This window comes from Synchiropus splendidus, chromosome 4 (assembly GCF_027744825.2).
Source record: "Synchiropus splendidus isolate RoL2022-P1 chromosome 4, RoL_Sspl_1.0, whole genome shotgun sequence".
Taxonomy (NCBI): Eukaryota; Metazoa; Chordata; class Actinopteri; order Syngnathiformes; family Callionymidae; genus Synchiropus; species Synchiropus splendidus.
In genome coordinates, this window is record NC_071337.1 from 11,541,078 (window position 1) to 11,558,205 (window position 17,128).

Sequence of the window (17,128 nt, forward strand, 5' to 3'; positions counted from 1 at the left end):
TTGCTGACCCATACCGGCACCCGAATCAACCCTGCCCTTCTCGGTGTCGAATCAATGCCGCATCCAATTTAAAAGCCTCCTTCTCACTTACAAACCCTGCAACTCATCAGCCCACTTCTACCCGCTGATATCTGCTCCCCCTCCCAGACGCAAACCACAGCGGAGCAAGAACAGCCAGACTCTCATTGAGGACGTACGCTGGAATATCCGGTTGGCAGTTACTCGGTACGGACTGGTGAAATCCAATCACCAATGAATCCACGCATGCTGTGACCTTCCTAGCCAAACCTTCCTGGACATTCGTAACCAGCCTTGCGCCAGATTCTAATCCTGTAAATTAAAACGCCTCATAAAAAAAGTCACTGGCAAAAAGAGCATGTTTCACGCACAATTATTTTGCATTTGGGGAGCCATCTGACATCCTTGTCACAGCCCAGTGATCAGCGGGAATGTAGACCAGACCCGCCTCCTGTTTGTTCGCGTCGGAAACACACATCTGAGATTTGAGCGTGAGGGGCTAATTAAATGTCCAACTCCGCGCAGATGGGTCGGTAGCGTGCAATTCATCATGTGCCCGACTTCAGCGTGAAATATAGCACTGATCCCAGAGAGGCAGGTGAATATTAAATATAATTCGGCATTTGCAAAGAAGTGAAGCTGACATTTCGGCCCTGTGAAGTCCAGCCTACTTATTGTGAGTTAGCCTCGCGTGTTTAGTTCCCCTCCATAGCACATTTGCCTGTGGCGCGACATGTCCGATAAGAATGCATTTACTTTGTCTATTACCTCGAACATAAAGCGCCATCCCGTGTTATCTGTAATGACTTCCCAAAGATGTATTTCATTCCAGGATGAATAATAGAGCGAAAACCATATCAAACGGAGCAGATAACAGCTGTTGTTATATACGACCAGGCTATGTTCAAGCGGTGCCTATGTAAGCAGGAAATGAGTGGGTTTTTAAAAGATAATGGATTTGAAAAATAATGAATAATAAAGAGGAAGTGCATTTTATAAGATATCGCAGCCAATGTTTAGTGGCGTGCTGGTGAGGCTTCATGAAACAGTCTCCTCATTCACGGCATTCAGCGGGTGGCGCTCTTGGATTAAAAATGATCCTAGGTTTCATCAAGGTAGTTGAGCTTTTAGAGCAGAGAGCGCCATCTAGTGGGCTCTGAAAATGGGGACACTGTTTCATGAAGCCTCTGGAGCCCATCACAACCAACATTATGATATTTATTTTATTTTAGTTATTAGTTAATTATTTTATTTATATTTTTTGAAGAGCTGCATTATTTTTATCTTTATATATATAAATATTTATCCTTCCTCGGAAAAGGGAATTGAATGTATTGTTTAAATAAAAGGTAAAATAATTCTGTGTTGTACATTTACATTACAGCCGTTTTACATTTTGAATCGATTCCAGATTTTAAATGCTCCTAGAAAGGGTGATTCAAATACGCCCAACTACCGTCATGATAGTTTAATGTCGGAAAATGATGCGTTTATCTGTCCCTTTATATTTATTCCAAAAAATTACTTTACACAAACACATTTTTTAATAGCTCACCAATCAAAAGATGAGCATGGTTAGCGAAGCAAATCGCTTAATAGTCAAGTTCAAACAGATGCAACTTTATATGAGCGCTAAAAAAACTCCATGATATCAGCAGCATCACTGTCCACAGTGGGGATTCAGTTTAGGCTTTGCTCAGCTTCTGTCCATTTTCTGTTGCTTAAAATAATGCAGTTGTGCTGGCAAAATAATTGTTTTCTTCTGCACCCTGGATGATTTTCTGCAAATCTAATGTCATATCTCATCCTGTCCTTGGTCAAAACCATTTGTGATAATTGTTTAGAACTGAGAGACTCAAGCTTATGGACGCGGGCATCAGTCTGCTTTGTCCAGGCTCTCAGAACCACAGGCTGTGAAGACATTCATTCTGCCACACAGCCACGTTGTTGTGACTGTATTTAATTGGGTCTGAGCAAAAGTTCAAATCCAATTGTCCTGACCTCCGGCAGTGCTGCAGGGCGTCCACTGGAAACAGACGTAGGGGAGTCGTTTCTGGACACAGAAGACAAGCCGCTCTTTGTTTACAGATGTGCTCGAGCTCTGTCGGCCGTTAAGAGGTCAGAAATGAGCACTTGGAGAGCGAAACTGGTTCAGAACGGTCAAGAGATCGTTCCTTTCCACCTCGTGTTGATCCTTTCAGCTCAAAATAGTGCTGAAACGTCCTGATGGAATTTGCGATTCCTGTGTTCTCTATGAAGAAGAGTGGAATAATGATGGAGGCGCTAAAGTAAATAGTGGTGCTGACATCATGGCTTACAATCAGGCAAAGGATGGATTGTAACATTAGTTGGCGCATGATCAAATAAAATGCAACGCTTAACATCTAAAAATCAAATCCTACTTTTGATAGTCTCCAGATATATCTGATGTTTTGTTCCTCTGCACTTTGCTTCTTCTTCAATCCGGTGCACTGGTGATCTGTCTTCGCATGTCAATGTCTTTATCTGACTTGGAGCTCAGGTCCTGACATGGCGCCGCCCCCCGCCTCTCACACAGTCATAACTGTGACCCCAGAACAACGTCCATCTGGGACTGGATGGACAGAATCGAGCGAAGGAATCACAGTAGAAGAAAAGTTGGGCCACTGCTCTTGTTCAGATTTATCTGAGTCAAATTAAAAGTAGTTTTTAATTGAACCTCCTGGAAGAAGGACGGAAACTACACGTGATATCACCCCCCTCTTTTGAGACTCCCGCTAATGCACACGCCCAACTGCTATAATTGCTTTTTGGTTCCAAAGGCCATTAAAGTATCCAGCCACTGAGAAACAACCCAAATGGCATCACATTATGCTCCAATACGAATTAAGAGCCTGGCCATTTCCTCTTCCTGCGCAGACGATGATATAATCCTATTTCGGGATCTCCATCTCCTACACTTTGGCTGGCACTCCCCCTCTCTCTCTCTCTCTCTCTCTCTCTGATTCTCCCATGAGATGCTGTTCATTCTCAGAGAACGGCTGCTCAACATTGATCCCCACTATCTGTGTCGGGTCAGTGCGTACAGCCACACTCAGCACTTTCGGAATGCGGAGAGGGTTCCGGGGATGTGACAGGCTGCTTTTCCCCGCGATCCCTGCATATTCCATCCCGGGAGCGGTGACAGCCAATCTCTTCTGACCTCGTCGGTCCACAGCCGCGGTGCAGAAAAGATGTCAGATATTCAGATCGAGTGTAGCGTACAATTGGAGAAGGTGACACACAAGATTGTCCACTGCTGCCGGTTCATGCTGTCGTTGTCGGATGGTATTGAACAAAAGCTTTGAATCAGTCACATGTGTAAAAGGTCATCCAAGGAGGTGAATTAAACAAAGTGGTATATAAAAGAATTCGTTGCTTTGTTATAGCACGCTAACACGAAAGGTTTATCACAAATAGAATCTGTTTTACTCATATACCCCATGTTGTTGCTCCCATTTGGTTACTATCAAGGCCTGCCCAGGAACACCTCCACAGCAAGGGAACAAGGGGACTATTTTTGAAAAGGGACCAGCTCATCTGTGTCTGGCCTCCTCACATTGAAGGAGAACCAGAAACTCAATCCTCTTCCAGTTACTCACGCAAAACGCCTTCACAAACCTCCATCCGCAGACAGAGTCACACGTGTATTTTTTTAAAGATGGAGGAAACTGGAGTGCCAGGAGGAACCCCACAATATACAAACTCATCGCTGAAAGGTTCCCCCCCACCACCAAGATGCCCCAAAGCTGTATTAACATCCAAATCTTATAATAATCTCCAGTTTCCTTCAGACTCAAAAAACACAACGCACGCACAACTGAGTGACTTGACTTGGGAAAGCGAGCTACTGAAGTGGCAGACGTTCCCGCCCATAAACACACCAACTGCTTGGTAAAATCAAACTTTTGAAAATACAAAAAAATACAAATACAATACAAATCCTGACTGCAAATGATGTATAAACTGCACACAATCTGAAAAGGTTTTTGAAGTAATGGGATGTAAAACAGGATAAAAGGAAACTGGTGCGTACGGTGTGAAGCCGTCGTTGGGTGCTAACAGTAAATGTCGTGTACATCACCACGAACCATCAACGTGGCTTGTTTTTCTTCCAGCATGTGAGCACACTGATGTTCACGAAGAAGGGCAGGAATCAGTGAGATCGAGAACAACCGTAGCTGCCAACGTACACTCTAGAGGTTCATGGTTTTATGGACACTCTACTATAAATAACCATCTGCATGCTGCGACCATTGCCCTCAGTTCTGCAGACTGTGTTTGCGGTTCCATTGATTTGCCTTTTCAAAACTAAAGGCTGCCTCGTCTTTGACTGCCAGAATAGAGGGAACATGATAGCGAGGGAGTGCGTGCCCTTAGAGCGCATTAATTAAATTTCAGATTTCTTCCCAGAAGTGAGTGTGTGAGAGCACAGTAATCACAGTAGAGCCGATTCAGAGACCTGCTATCAAACTAGCCGGATACGATCCAGCACCCCGCCTGGAAATATAGCAGGTTTAGCTCAGGGGCCAGGGGGGTAAGTGGTATTGATGTTTTCAATCGATTATTTAAAACACTGCGTTCAGGCATATTGGGGATTATGGATCGTCAGAGTGACTTTAACATGTTTCTGACATATAGTTTTGCACTGAAATGTAGGGTTTAGAGTCATAACAGTTGGACAAGGCTTTAAAGTTTTCATATATGTGTGTGTCATTGCTTGTGTTTATCTTAGTCAGGAGTGTAAAACTCGCTCACACTCAGTCTAAGTCACAGGCAGAACAGAGGTCATGCTTAATGCGCAGGCAGGAAATATGAGGCATCAATTTTTCTCCTGTTGGGACAATTGGGGCCAGAATATGACCTGGTGGAAAACAAACTTAAACACCGTGATGGATCAGAAAATCCAACGTAATAGCTGAATTGAGGGCCATAAATAATGATGTGGCCAGCTGAATGCTGCCTTATGTTAATGGTAATTTCCCCTAAAATATACCTCTAGAAATGACTGATGACAGTTGAGTGAAATCTTTTCCTGCTGTCAGTCACTGCGTAAGACTGTGAACAGGCTTAGCGGAAAAGTCTCTAAAGTTTCCAAAGTCTTCCCTCCATTATTTCCCAGCGCCTCCTTTCCTCTCTGAAGCTCCGATCCTCTAAGCCTGCCGAGTTACAGTATCAGGTCTCGGTTACACTAAAACCCACACTCTCACATCTCGAGCTGTGGAGGACCCGCGCCGGCACTAAGCCTCCCCGATGATATAATCCATCCTGCTTCTCTTCTACCTGCACTCTTCTGGTTTTTAAGTTGAGAGGAATTGTCATGTGTAACCTGCCGGAGAACCCGGACCCTGATCACATCACGCCATCAGCTCCTTTCATCGCATCTGCTCTCCGTCGCTGCAAATGTGTCTCATTCCAGCGCCACGGCATCGTCGGCACCAGCACACAGCTCAGCACCACAAGGGGATGGACCGGGCCTGCTCAGTCAACCCATGGCTTCACCAACAGGGGATAAAGGGATAAAGAGCCTCTGCTCAGGGACTGATTACTTACATCTGCCAGGCTAAATCCCAGTGCCCGCACACACACACGTACAATAACTACTCGAGTACACTTGGCCTGCTGCTCACTCTAATAAATGCAGTGATGCGTGTATTGTTTTCAGACCAAAGCCTTTGGTTTGGGAAAGTCTTGTGGGTGTGTGGCACATGTGGGTATTTGCACATGCATTATTATACCAACATATACCACATGAAATGTTGCAGTTGATGATGCATCCAGTACTTTTTCCCTAATCATGTTTGCGGCGCTCAGACAAGTTCAGCCTGTTCAAGGGCCATGTGAGAAATGTGGTCCCCAGCTTAACCACACAACCCACTGAGTTTATCAGAATCAGAAAACTTTATCAATCCCAAGGGAAATTGTGTTCGTAACAAGCTCTGCACACAACATTTCACAGTATATTAAAAAGAAATAATATTATCAAGTGCAAAAAAAGCGATACAAAAGATCTTAGAGAACAATGTTCCAGAAAATGCAGATTCAAGGACAGAAACAGTGAACAGAAAAATGTGCCAAAGAATCCTTCATTGTAATTTTTTCAGGGATGAATTGTATGTTTTTATTGCCACTGGAAGAAAGGACCTCCTGTATGAAGTAACTCTTAGTCTGTATGTGAGTATTTCTTTATTACAAATAACAAAAGTGACAATTCATTAGACTAACTAGACACAGATCATTGAAAAATAAAGCACTTCAAGTAGCTGTAAAAATATTTTTTAAATAATATATTTTGCTTTACAGATTTGTCTTGTGTTTTGTATGTTGCAATGTTTTGCAATTTTATCAATTAATTCTTCGTGATGTGAAATTAATATTCAAGTATGCAGTAATCCCATGGGTTAAATAACTACGTGGTTTCCCAATTTAATTTTTTCTTTTTTTTCTACAGCATATTTTTTGGGTGAGAAATTGTTCACTTTTAGAATTAGAAATTATAATCAAACAGAAAATAATAAGTTAAAATATATATATATATATATTTTTGATTTTTATATATATATATATATATATATATATATATATATATATATATATATATATATATATATATATATCAAAATCAAAAATATATTTATATCAAAATCAGAAAACTTTATTAATCCCAAGGGAAATTGTGTTCGTAACATGCTCTGTACACAACATATCACAATAAATTAAAAATAAATATTTTAAAGTGCAAAGAAGTGATACAAAAGAATCAATCAACCCATACCTCCATAATGTGGCCGGTGCATAACAAAACCTTAAATGAATAAATGTATAAAAACAGATGACACTTATTTGGACAAGAGCGACCTGAGACCCTCTGTGAATAATCATAATCATTTTCAGACACGATAAATATTCATTTCTGTTCAATTCACAGTTTAAGAAAGAAAAGTTTGAGACAAACTTCATGAAAGAAAGTTTTTATGATGTCTCCAGTTTGTTGTTTACCTGCCTTGAATTTGCGACTAAGCGCAACAAACCAACAACATTTAGACAGCTGTGCAGCTGTGTATTGACAAACCATAAAATATGAAGCTGCAGCCATAAATGACATTAACTCCCATTAATCGATAGTCAGTAGCTACGTTACAGGAACTGAATAAATAAACTGCGCGCTAAATAAACATTTTATTCTTACCCTCTTCCGCTAGTTATCGACCTGCTGGTTCTTTAAAAAGGCTATAACAATGTCTTTCACCAGGTGTCCAAAGTGAACAGTTACAGCCGGTGCTCATTCAGGTGAAAGTTATGATCAAACCTGTTTCAGTCCTAGAGCTTGATATGAAGGACTTTTATCTTGACTAAATGATCTTGGCACATTACACTGGTGTGCTTCACCTTAAGTGATCCGCCGACTGCAACTGGCAGAATTAGAAATCCAAGGCTCTTGCTGTGAGTCACCTCCTTGCTCTCTTCATTCAATGCGTCGTATGAAGGAAGTGAGGGGTTTAACCTTCGGCCACAAGATCATCAAGTAGCAGTTTCCACTGACCGTCAGTATTAGAAAGCTGGAATTAGAATCAGGCATTCCCAGCGAGCGGATGTCAGGCTGGCCCACTGACCTCATGCTTCCAGCTCATCTTTCTCTCCAGGGGAATAGAGTGAATGGCAAAATCATAACTCTCATAAGCGCATATTAATCCCATGGTCTGAGCGTGTACAGCCTGCGAGGGCTTACCTCTGTCAACAGAGATTTTAGTCTCTGTTCACAAAAAAAACACACCTGGGCTTGGACAGGCCCGAAGTCAAAACAAAAAGATATGCAGGCAAAAACCTGCCACTTCAACCTCCGAAAAGTATGTTCCAAAATACTCAATGAATCTCACCTTCCACCATAGCAACAAGGGAGAGCATCAGAAAACGCTTGCTTAAAACTATGGTACATTCAGATCATTGATTTCAAGTGGAACTTCTACGCTCATTTTCCACAGCAGGTGCTGAAGCTGTTGTCTTTTTCAAGGCTTTCAAACGAATAAAACTGTACTCAAGCACAAATAAAATCCCTAAAATTTAATACTGAATACACTGTCATGTCCAGATATGATGGGTTTTTTTTTTCCATCAGTCGCCTGTAGCATCTGGCATCTAGCATCTTGACATGCCATTTACACTCACACAACAAGTACAACTACGTGCTCAATCGAAGTCAATTTAATCCCTTTTGTTATGTTTCAGGGGGGGAAAAAAGCAACAAATTGCACAAGACACTAAACACAGGACCGTCGCCATGGCAACGGTGCATACACCAAACCATTGAATCTACAAGGGAATCAGAGAGGAACCCACGGCAAGTCTCTGTTTACATGCTCCAGATGTTCTGCAGTCATAACTTTCATCACCATCCCTCCTGAAGCTACACAACTCCACGACAACACTATTAGTCAGGACGAGATGAACATTTTTATCGCCTAAAAATCGTGTCGTGAAAGAGATTTTATATACGGTGGGATCATAATTTGGCAAATAAATACTCATTTGTACTCCAGTCTACAACCTCCTCATTATAAACTAATGGCTTTATCCGAAAGCCATTTAAATTTGGAGTTTCCACACAATGAGATCAAGCTGTGAGTGGTGTAATGGAACCTAATATGCAGGATATTAACTCGGACCTCCTCTTTTTTCAAACCCTCATGAAGAGAAGTCAGTGCAGGACACTGGCAGAGATTTTTCACTTTTTCAGTTGTAACGCAGCTAGTCGTACAGTTCTCTTGAGGATATTCCTTTTTATTTTTGTTGCTGTTCTTATTCATTTAACATTCAATGCAAAATGGAAGCGTTTAAAACACTAGATAAAAGAAAGGTTTAAGGCGTGTTTGATTATTGAAGTCACTCTAAAATAAAGGAGAATAGACATGTAGTCATTGGTGACTTGAATAAAAACAAATCCACTTCGTTTCGGGGCATGAAAGCTGCCATCCAACTGCGCCACCTTCAGGCACCAGCGGAGCAAAATCTATTGCAGAGTTCAGAATCAGTGAGTCGTGATAGAAAAGCGTTTACGGTCGTTTCACATGGAGCGAAAAGAGAGAAGTAATTGTCAATCTGGTAATTGCTGCTCGATCAATAGGAGAGAGAGAGAGGGGTTGTTGGTGCGGTTGCCAGCAAGACGCAGTGCCACAGAGCCAGGCTGCACTGCACCACAGCGAGAAAAAGAGTCTCCAAACCCAGGAAGAGCAGAGGACTTTTGCGCACTGAAAGCAGCGAGGATGCGCAGATACCAAACATGACAGCAGCGTTTCCTCTTGGACGCACTGAGGAGCCTGCGGGGCTCGGTGCGCGCACGTGTGTGCGCGCGCGCGCGCCGAGACGCGCACACACTAGCGAGCGTGGTAGTGGGAGAGTCGTGTTTACCTCGGTGTCGTAGATTTTGGTGATGAGCGAGAACGAGTACTTCCTGGACTCGCGTATGTGCTGAATGGCGAGCTGGACCGCCGGTTCGATTCCCTGGCTGATGCTGCTCATCAGGGCCGACTCGTTCATGGGCATGAGGACCATGATGGGCAAATTCTCCCCGTCCCTGGAGAACCAGCTGTTGTCCTGTCCATGTTTGGTTCGGTCGTTGCACACTTTGGCCAGGGCAGGAGGGACCAGCAGAACACCGAGGAGCAGCAGCATCCCACAGCCGCCGCCGCACACCCTGCGGGCTCGGGCCATGCTGCCGTGCAAGGTGACCAGATCAGAACCCGCCGCTACCCCTCAGTGTGTGGGCATCGCGATTCCGGGTCGAGTCTCCCGTTCGTACAGCAAAACAGTGCCCCACAAAAAATAAAAAAAAAGCACCGCAGCAGCCCCGCAGAGCGGAAACTGCAGCCCAAAACTGAGACTCTGTAAGAATAATCCAAGATCGATGAGAGGAAAAGAGTCCGGCGTCACGTCATTCGAGCGAGCCCGGTTATAGACGTCCCGTAGAGTCCCGGTATGATCCACACAGGTGAAGACAGGAGTCACTGACTGTCACCTCCGAGGTAAATCCCCGCAGACGCGGTCATTCCTGCTCAGACACCGGGATGGAGAGGAGCACGCGCAGTGATGCTGATGCTGGAGGTCCAAAGTCTGACAGCCTGTGGGACTGGGATGCTCATCTCCGATGGTGCGTCAGAGGAGCTGATGCTCACCGTGCGCACAAGAGGGAGCAGTGGAGGAGGAGGAGGAGGAAAGGAAGGAAGAGGAGGCGGGAGACAGCCTGGCTGAAAGGCTGCACTGGCTTTATGCAGGACACTCACCCGCTGATGACAGCCAAGACTGATGAGCTGTTATTGAGACGCGGCCGACATGTTTTAGAGCAGGCTTTTTAAAATATATAGAGCTATAAACACGTCGGTGTCTCGGCAAGGCGCAGTGCAACCCAGAGAAATTGAAGTGCAAGAGAGGAGCAGTCACTCCGAAATATTACTGTAAGGAAATCAGCCTGCAGTGGACAGCATGCCTACGGAAGAGGATTAGGGCCAGTAAAGAAAAAAAAAATTTTTTCTCAGAATTCTGACTTTAAAGTCAGAATTCTGACTTTAAAGTCAGAATTCTCACTTTTTTCTCAGAATTCTGACTTTAAAGTGAGAATTCTGACTTTAATCTCAGAATTCTCACTTTTTTCTCAGAATTCTGACTTTAAAGTGAGAATTCTCACTTTTTTCTCAGAATTCTCACTTTTTTCTCAGAATTCTCACTTTAAAGTGAGAATTCTGACTTTAATCTCAGAATTCTCACTTTTTTCTCAGAATTCTGACTTTAAAGTGAGAATTCTCACTTTTTTCTCAGAATTCTGACTTTAAAGTGAGAATTCTGACTTTAATCTCAGAATTCTCACTTTGTGACGTTGAGCAATGAATTGTGGGACGGGAAACGTCAGATCGCTGTGTAGCTGTGAAGAGACAACATGTCATCGACCAGTGACTTTTTGCGCAGTCGAGGAGTTTCAGAGGACATCATCTCACTTATGGAGGAGCAGAGGGTGAGTAACATATTGCCTTCATTTGGTGACTGTTGAGTACTTAAAGGAAATGCTCCATGTAGCTTGTAGCTTCGCTGCTAATTCATAAAAAAGAGACTGACGTGGCAATCCATATATGTCACGGTGATGTCATATACACATAGACACACATATGCACACACACGTCTGTACTTTACTACTAACTGGGAAGGTTGATGAGTGGAGTGAACTGTTGAAACTGACACAACACCATAAATGCGAACATTATTATTTACAAAATATATAATATGCATACTGTCTTGTCAGACGCTACATTATTTCAGTAATTCTAAAATATGATTGGTTTTTATCTTTTCTTGTGCAGATAAAGTGACTGATGGAGGCTACAACTCACACAGTGGCGGCTGAAAAGCCAGATTTGGATGACTTCATCAAGCTGTGCTTTAGACTTTCACTCAGCAATAAAGAAATACTGGCAGTAGTGGCACATCATGCTCAGACTGTCATGAGTATTCGGACTCTGAAGAGAATATGCCGAAGACTTGGTTTGTATCGAAGAAAGAACCAGTCAGACCTGGGAGAAGTGTTGGCTTTTATCCAGCAAGAGATCATGACGAGTGGGCAGATGCAAGGTTATCGATGGCTTCATCTACGAGCAATTCAGAAAGGATTTGTTGTGTCACAAGACACAATACGGCAAATTATAAAAATGATTGACCCCGTTGGTGTGGAATTAAGAAGAGCACGACGCCTACGAAGACGGCAATACAGCTGCAGAGGACCAAATGCTGTTTGGCACATGGATGGCTATGATAAATTGAAACCCTATGGGATTGGCATCCATGGCTGCATTGACGGGTTTAGCCGATACGTATTATGGGCAGAGGCCTACACCACAAACAATGATCCGAAGGTGGTTGCAAGTTACTTTATTAAAACAGTTTCACGCATTGGTGGATGCCCAGAAAGGATCCGTGCTGACAGGGGCACAGAAAATGGCCATGTTGAACAGATGCAAATGTTTTTGCGAAGAAACCACTCAGATAGCTTTGCAGGGGACAAAAGTTTCCTTTATGGAAGAAGTACCGCCAATCAGCGCATTGAAGGATGGTGGACCACCCTCCGTAAACAGAGTGCACAATTCTGGATGAATTTATTTCAAACTCTTCAGGATGATGGTCACTTCACAGGAAACTTTCTGGATAAAAGCCTCATCCAGTTCTGCTTTCTCAATCTGATGCAGGTAAAAGACTTTGTCTGTGCATATTATTTTTTCTGCATTGAAATTAATCAATGGTAAAAATTTAATTCCGAAATACTTGAAGTAAGACAGTCAGACGTACTACAGATACTTTTGTCATTTTGCATAGTGCATACTGTAGATGGGATGACTCAAACAAGCAAATTGAATGTTAATAAAGTTGCTGGGCAAAATGTCAATAATATCAATACTTAACTATTCCGCTTTTTGGGCAGGATGAGCTGGATGAAGTTGTGAACACATGGAACTCCCACAAAATAAGATCAAGGTTGACCGGTGATGCAGCTTCAGGTCGGCCAGTCGTCATGTATTCATTCCCTGCCATTCACAGTGCTGAGGATCGACTGAAATCTGCTGAAATGGAAGAGGTCATTGTATGTATGGAAGAGTGCATGCCAAAAGCCCCGTTTCCTTGTGATGAAACTGTTTTTGAGCTGTGTTGTCTGCTCATGGAGGAAAATGAATGGCATGCTCCATCAGATCCATTAGTTGCAAGTGATTTGTACATTACATTGAGGGGAGAAATATTGAAGATTGTATGACAAGTCTATTGATGTAATATTTATTAAAACTTCGGCATCTAACTGTGTCATTAAGAGAATGGATTCTACACATTTTTTGTCCTTTGAGTTTACGTATTGTGATTTTTCACACGACATTTTAAATGTATTTTCTGTAAGTCACAAATAAATAAAAGGGCATTAAACATTTCACCTGAGTTGTGATGAATCTATGTAAAACTTCACCTACCAAAATGAGTGACAGAAAATATTTTCCTGTGTATTAATTCGCTGTCTACAATGTCGTTTTTTTAGTTTCGATTGGTTCCATAAATATTTTTGAAGTACTATGTATTGCAAAAAACATTTTACAAAACATATGAACAACATTATGAGACCCTTCATATTTACACACTTAATAAACACTCAGGTGAAGACAGAAATACAAAGTTGTAGAAGAGTGAGTTTATTGAATGCAATAAAATATTACTCTTCATAGTAGCAGCATGGTATATATCCATATAAAACAATGCAGCTGCTGAAACAACTTCCCAATAGTAAGTATAACATCTTAGGCTTTCTTTTAAATGAAGCCCATGAACTTTTTAGATCGTTATATTCCTCTAGTTAAGGGTGCAAAACAATTAAACAATGTCCATCATCCAAATATTGCTTTCGAGAACTGCATTGAATTCTGATCGGAAATCTGGGAAATTTTCATAGCTTTCAGCAATATGCAGAACTTTCCCACAGGTGTGCCCCACGGGTCTTCTCGTGAACTCTGTCATTTCCTGGAATTCCACCAGAATGGTGTCTGTAACAACAAGATCAGAGCCAGTGCAAAACCGGAGAAACTTCTGAAGTTTGACTTCATCCAACTCTCTGATGAACTTTTTCAGATGACTTGCCACTTCTTTCTGCTTTGGGGTTAAATCAGTCGCAAATCTCAGCAGTTGGCAGACTTTTTTTGAAGTTGGTTGCAAGTCAGAGCACAATTTGTTCAGTGCTTCAGGACTGATGGAGATATGCTGAAGAGTAACCTCCCTCCAGCAGTCTATAACAAACATGGGCTTTTGGACCAGCTCTTTGTGTGCTATTTCCAGCAGTATTGTGGGAAAGGTTTCAGCTGTGATTCTCCTTCTACATCCATAGCTGTCAAGTACTTCAACAAGATCATCTAGGTCCACTTCAGAAAAGTCCTTCATTGCTTCCATCAACACATCTCGTTCCTGGCTGCTCACAAACTGCAGGAAATGGGCTTTTGGATCACTGTAAACACAGTTGAAAAGCACTTGTTCGAGGAAGGGAAATGCAAGTTTGTTTGGGAAATAGCAACAATCTTGGTAACCTTTAACAAGGATTCTCCCAACTGCTTTCCACTTTTCCTCAGGAAAATCATGGCGGATGAATGGCACTTTAACTATTGTACCAAGGGTGCATCGTTCATAGAATTCTTGCCAGAAGCAGCTAAGAACATCCCTCAGCACTCCAGATCCAACACCTGCTTCTTCTCTATTATCTGGTAATATGCGTTTCACATTCAGTGATTTGTTCAAGATGGCGTCATCAGAGAAAGCTGTAATCATATCATTCAATGTGTCAGAGTAGTGAACAGTTATTGTCATCGCATCTGGTGGATCAGGTGGACTGAGAGGCATAGCTGGACCATCGTAAATCAATGTGACCTCTGTATCTTCCTCTGCATCATATGTGGGACCAAAAGTAATTTCTGAATCAACAGAAATGTCCAAAGATACGTAGACTTCACTTGATTCAACTGTGACCTCCTCAATTTCTGCAGAGTTGTTTTCACTGCCATTGTGTGACAAAGCCAAGACTTCCCCTGTTGTTGTGCTGGCATCATCTTGCTCATCTTTTCGCCTTGTTGCAATGTAAAAACGCAACAACGTCAGTTTTGCTGCCTCGTACATATTGCCAATGGACTGGCAGGTGTCATCAGTGAGGCAATTCTGTTTGAAATCCCACACCTCAAACTCGAAGTCCAATTCAGATCCTTTAGGAGAAATTCCACCAGGGAAAAACAGTTTTTTTCCCTCCTCAAGAATGTCCTTTAACCCAGCTTCTGTGGACATTTTAACCTTTCTGGTACCTCCTCCCTGCTTCTCCCTCACCTGTTTTGCTATTTTTCCATCATTGTGTATCCATCCAATCGCAACATTTCTTGTGGTTTTCTGCCTCTTAATCTGTTGTATTTTCGTTTTTGAGGCAGTGTCCCCTTTCGAACTTTCATTTCTGAGTTTCATTTTTTCACGGAGTTTTTCCAAAAGTCCGTTTTTTCTTTTTAATGGGGGCTGTTTTGTCTTGCAAAAATTGAAGAGAGCAATTCGGTCTCCATAACAGGGGATGTAATTGGCAAGACTTTCATCATCCATCAGTGAGATGACGTCACTATCAATCTGCACAAGAAAAACAGCAAAAAAAGACAATCAATTAAAATATAACAGAATCACAAAGTATTGTAAGCATTATAAAATTGTAAATAAAATACAAACTGACAAAAATGCTGCAACTGTTACACGTTGAAATATATTAATGATTGTGATTTGTACATATATGCCTAAAAATATTATTTCAAAACTACTTAGATTTAAATAAGCTTAGTGAGTCTAAAATTAGATTCAACACATTCGACAACAAACGACAGCAGCAGCGTGAAGCATGCGAGCAATATAAGAACAAGAAATATAATTAACAACCGTGTTATAGACTGTGTTGTTGCCCTAGTAGGTGTTAGTGGAGCGGAGTGCACTGATATTAGCGATGGTTAAGGGAAGGTTTTTGTTGGCCAACAGGCTTGACGAAGCATCGGCGAGTGAGTGTGACGGGCGTAAAATAAAATGCACGCACCAAACGAACAGTTGCCTTCATTCAAGTTCCCAATATATTACAAACACACTCACATCGTCACTGACACCTTGGCGGCGGTGACTCTAGAACATTAGATACGTCTCTTTTGTGCGCTGAACATGTGAATGTCTGCAAAATAAGTCACCAAAGACAGGAGATTACTGGCTCATATGCATGTATGTTAATGGCACGATGGTTAATAGCGTCAAGACGTGCTGGTTTGTTCAAATGTTGTCTGTTTGTTCAGTGATCGCACAGTTTCTGTTATTTTACAATCGTATATTTGACTGATTTAATGAAAGCAATGTTGTGTATGAGGAGCGGTGTCTGCCTCTTCCTTAATTACCGGATCGCTGGCTCCGTCAAGCAAGCAAAGGGGCTGGATGCAAAGTGTCGCCGAGTTCTACAAATGCTATATGACGTCACCATGACGTATCTGGACTGTCTCTTGAATACTTTTGTCTGAAGGAACCAACGACTCCTAATCTGCATATTCACGCGGGTAGATCCCATCAATGTGATGTGAATTAGCAGCGAAGCTACAAGCTACATGGAGCATTTCCTTTAAGTACTCAACAGTCACCAAATGAAGGCAATATGTTACTCACCCTCTGCTCCTCCATAAGTGAGATGATGTCCTCTGAAACTCCTCGACTGCGCAAAAAGTCACTGGTCGATGACATGTTGTCTCTTCACAGCTACACAGCGATCTGACGTTTCCCGCCCCACAATTCATTGCTCAACGTCACAAAGTGAGAATTCTGAGATTAAAGTCAGAATTCTCACTTTAAAGTCAGAATTCTGAGATTAAAGTCAGAATTCTCACTTTAAAGTCAGAATTCTGAGAAAAAAGTGAGAATTCTGACTTTAAAGTCAGAATTCTCACTTTAAAGTCAGAATTCTGAGAAAAAAGTGAGAATTCTGACTTTAAAGTCAGAATTCTGAGATTAAAGTCAGAATTCTGAGAAAAAAATTTTTTTTTTCTTTACTGGCCCTAATCCTCTTCCGTAGCATGCAGTAAAATATATTTGTATAAAACGTGAGCATTATTACCAGAAAATGAGCTGTTTTCAAAGATAGAAATTAGTGTTCATAAATGCTCTAGCCATAAAATCTCAGCATTTTTATTTATTCAGTCATTAATCGTAGTAGTTTAAAGTGTGACGCAACATTCCACCAGACATCTAAATACTTCTGCTCAGAATTTTATTTTAACAGTTCAATTTAAATATATTGACTTTCACAAACATTTTGACCTAATAGAATTACTTGCTGAGTAAAAAAAGATGAACAGTAATAATACTAATAATAATATCTTATTCACGAACATATCAAGTATAAATTCAACAACAACATAAAATAAAGCAAAGCAAATATTAACTTAAGCATTGCAGACATTTACTGAATTTCCACTCAAAATCAAATTATGAACTGGAAAATATTAACTTAAATTAAACTTAGTAAAACAAAAATGCTCCAAAC

At 41.7% G+C, this 17,128-nt stretch overlaps 3 protein-coding genes across 4 annotated transcripts in view; 1 reads left to right on the forward strand and 2 right to left on the reverse strand.

Moving 5' to 3' along the window:
• Positions 1-10,213, reverse strand: part of gabbr2 (gamma-aminobutyric acid (GABA) B receptor, 2) — a 171,517-nt gene extending 161,304 nt beyond the window's left edge. Inside the window, exon 1 of the mRNA XM_053864134.1 lies at positions 9,442-10,213. Coding sequence (XP_053720109.1) covers positions 9,442-9,744 — 303 coding nt within the window. The 5' untranslated portion in view covers positions 9,745-10,213. The remainder of the gene's footprint in view (positions 1-9,441) is intronic.
• Positions 10,214-10,853: 640 nt separating this feature from the next.
• On the forward strand, positions 10,854-13,425 carry LOC128757644 (uncharacterized). Its single transcript, XM_053863099.1, has 3 exons — positions 10,854-11,038; positions 11,382-12,260; positions 12,494-13,425. Exons 2-3 carry the CDS (start codon positions 11,394-11,396, stop codon positions 12,818-12,820), a joined length of 1,194 nt encoding a protein of 397 aa, XP_053719074.1. The 5' UTR covers positions 10,854-11,038; positions 11,382-11,393; the 3' UTR covers positions 12,821-13,425.
• On the reverse strand, positions 13,267-16,391 carry LOC128757643 (uncharacterized). Of its 2 annotated transcripts, none has more exons than XM_053863098.1 (2): positions 15,700-15,974; positions 13,267-15,195 (listed from the first exon to the last, which is right to left on the reverse strand). In XM_053863098.1, exon 2 carries the CDS (start codon positions 15,169-15,171, stop codon positions 13,423-13,425), a length of 1,749 nt encoding a protein of 582 aa, XP_053719073.1. In that variant the 5' UTR covers positions 15,172-15,195; positions 15,700-15,974; the 3' UTR covers positions 13,267-13,422. The 2 variants fall into 2 exon arrangements, with proteins under 2 accessions (XP_053719073.1, XP_053719072.1); XM_053863097.1 differs by lacking the exon at positions 15,700-15,974 and adding an exon at positions 16,255-16,391 and having other exon boundaries at positions 13,268-15,195.
• Between the last annotated feature and the right edge of the window lie 737 nt (positions 16,392-17,128).

Bases quoted from the DNA above. Each gene is read 5' to 3' on its own strand.
- LOC128757644 (XM_053863099.1), top strand. From the start codon at position 11,394: ATGGAGGCTACAACTCACACAGTGGCGGCTGAAAAGCCAGATTTGGAT. The intron at 12,261-12,493 runs GTAAAAGACTTT...CTTTTTGGGCAG, and splicing joins GCTTTCTCAATCTGATGCAG to GATGAGCTGGATGAAGTTGT.
- LOC128757643 (XM_053863097.1), bottom strand. From the start codon at position 16,329: ATGTCATCGACCAGTGACTTTTTGCGCAGTCGAGGAGTTTCAGAGGAC. The intron at 15,196-16,254 runs GTGAGTAACATA...TTTCTTGTGCAG, and splicing joins CACTTATGGAGGAGCAGAGG to ATTGATAGTGACGTCATCTC.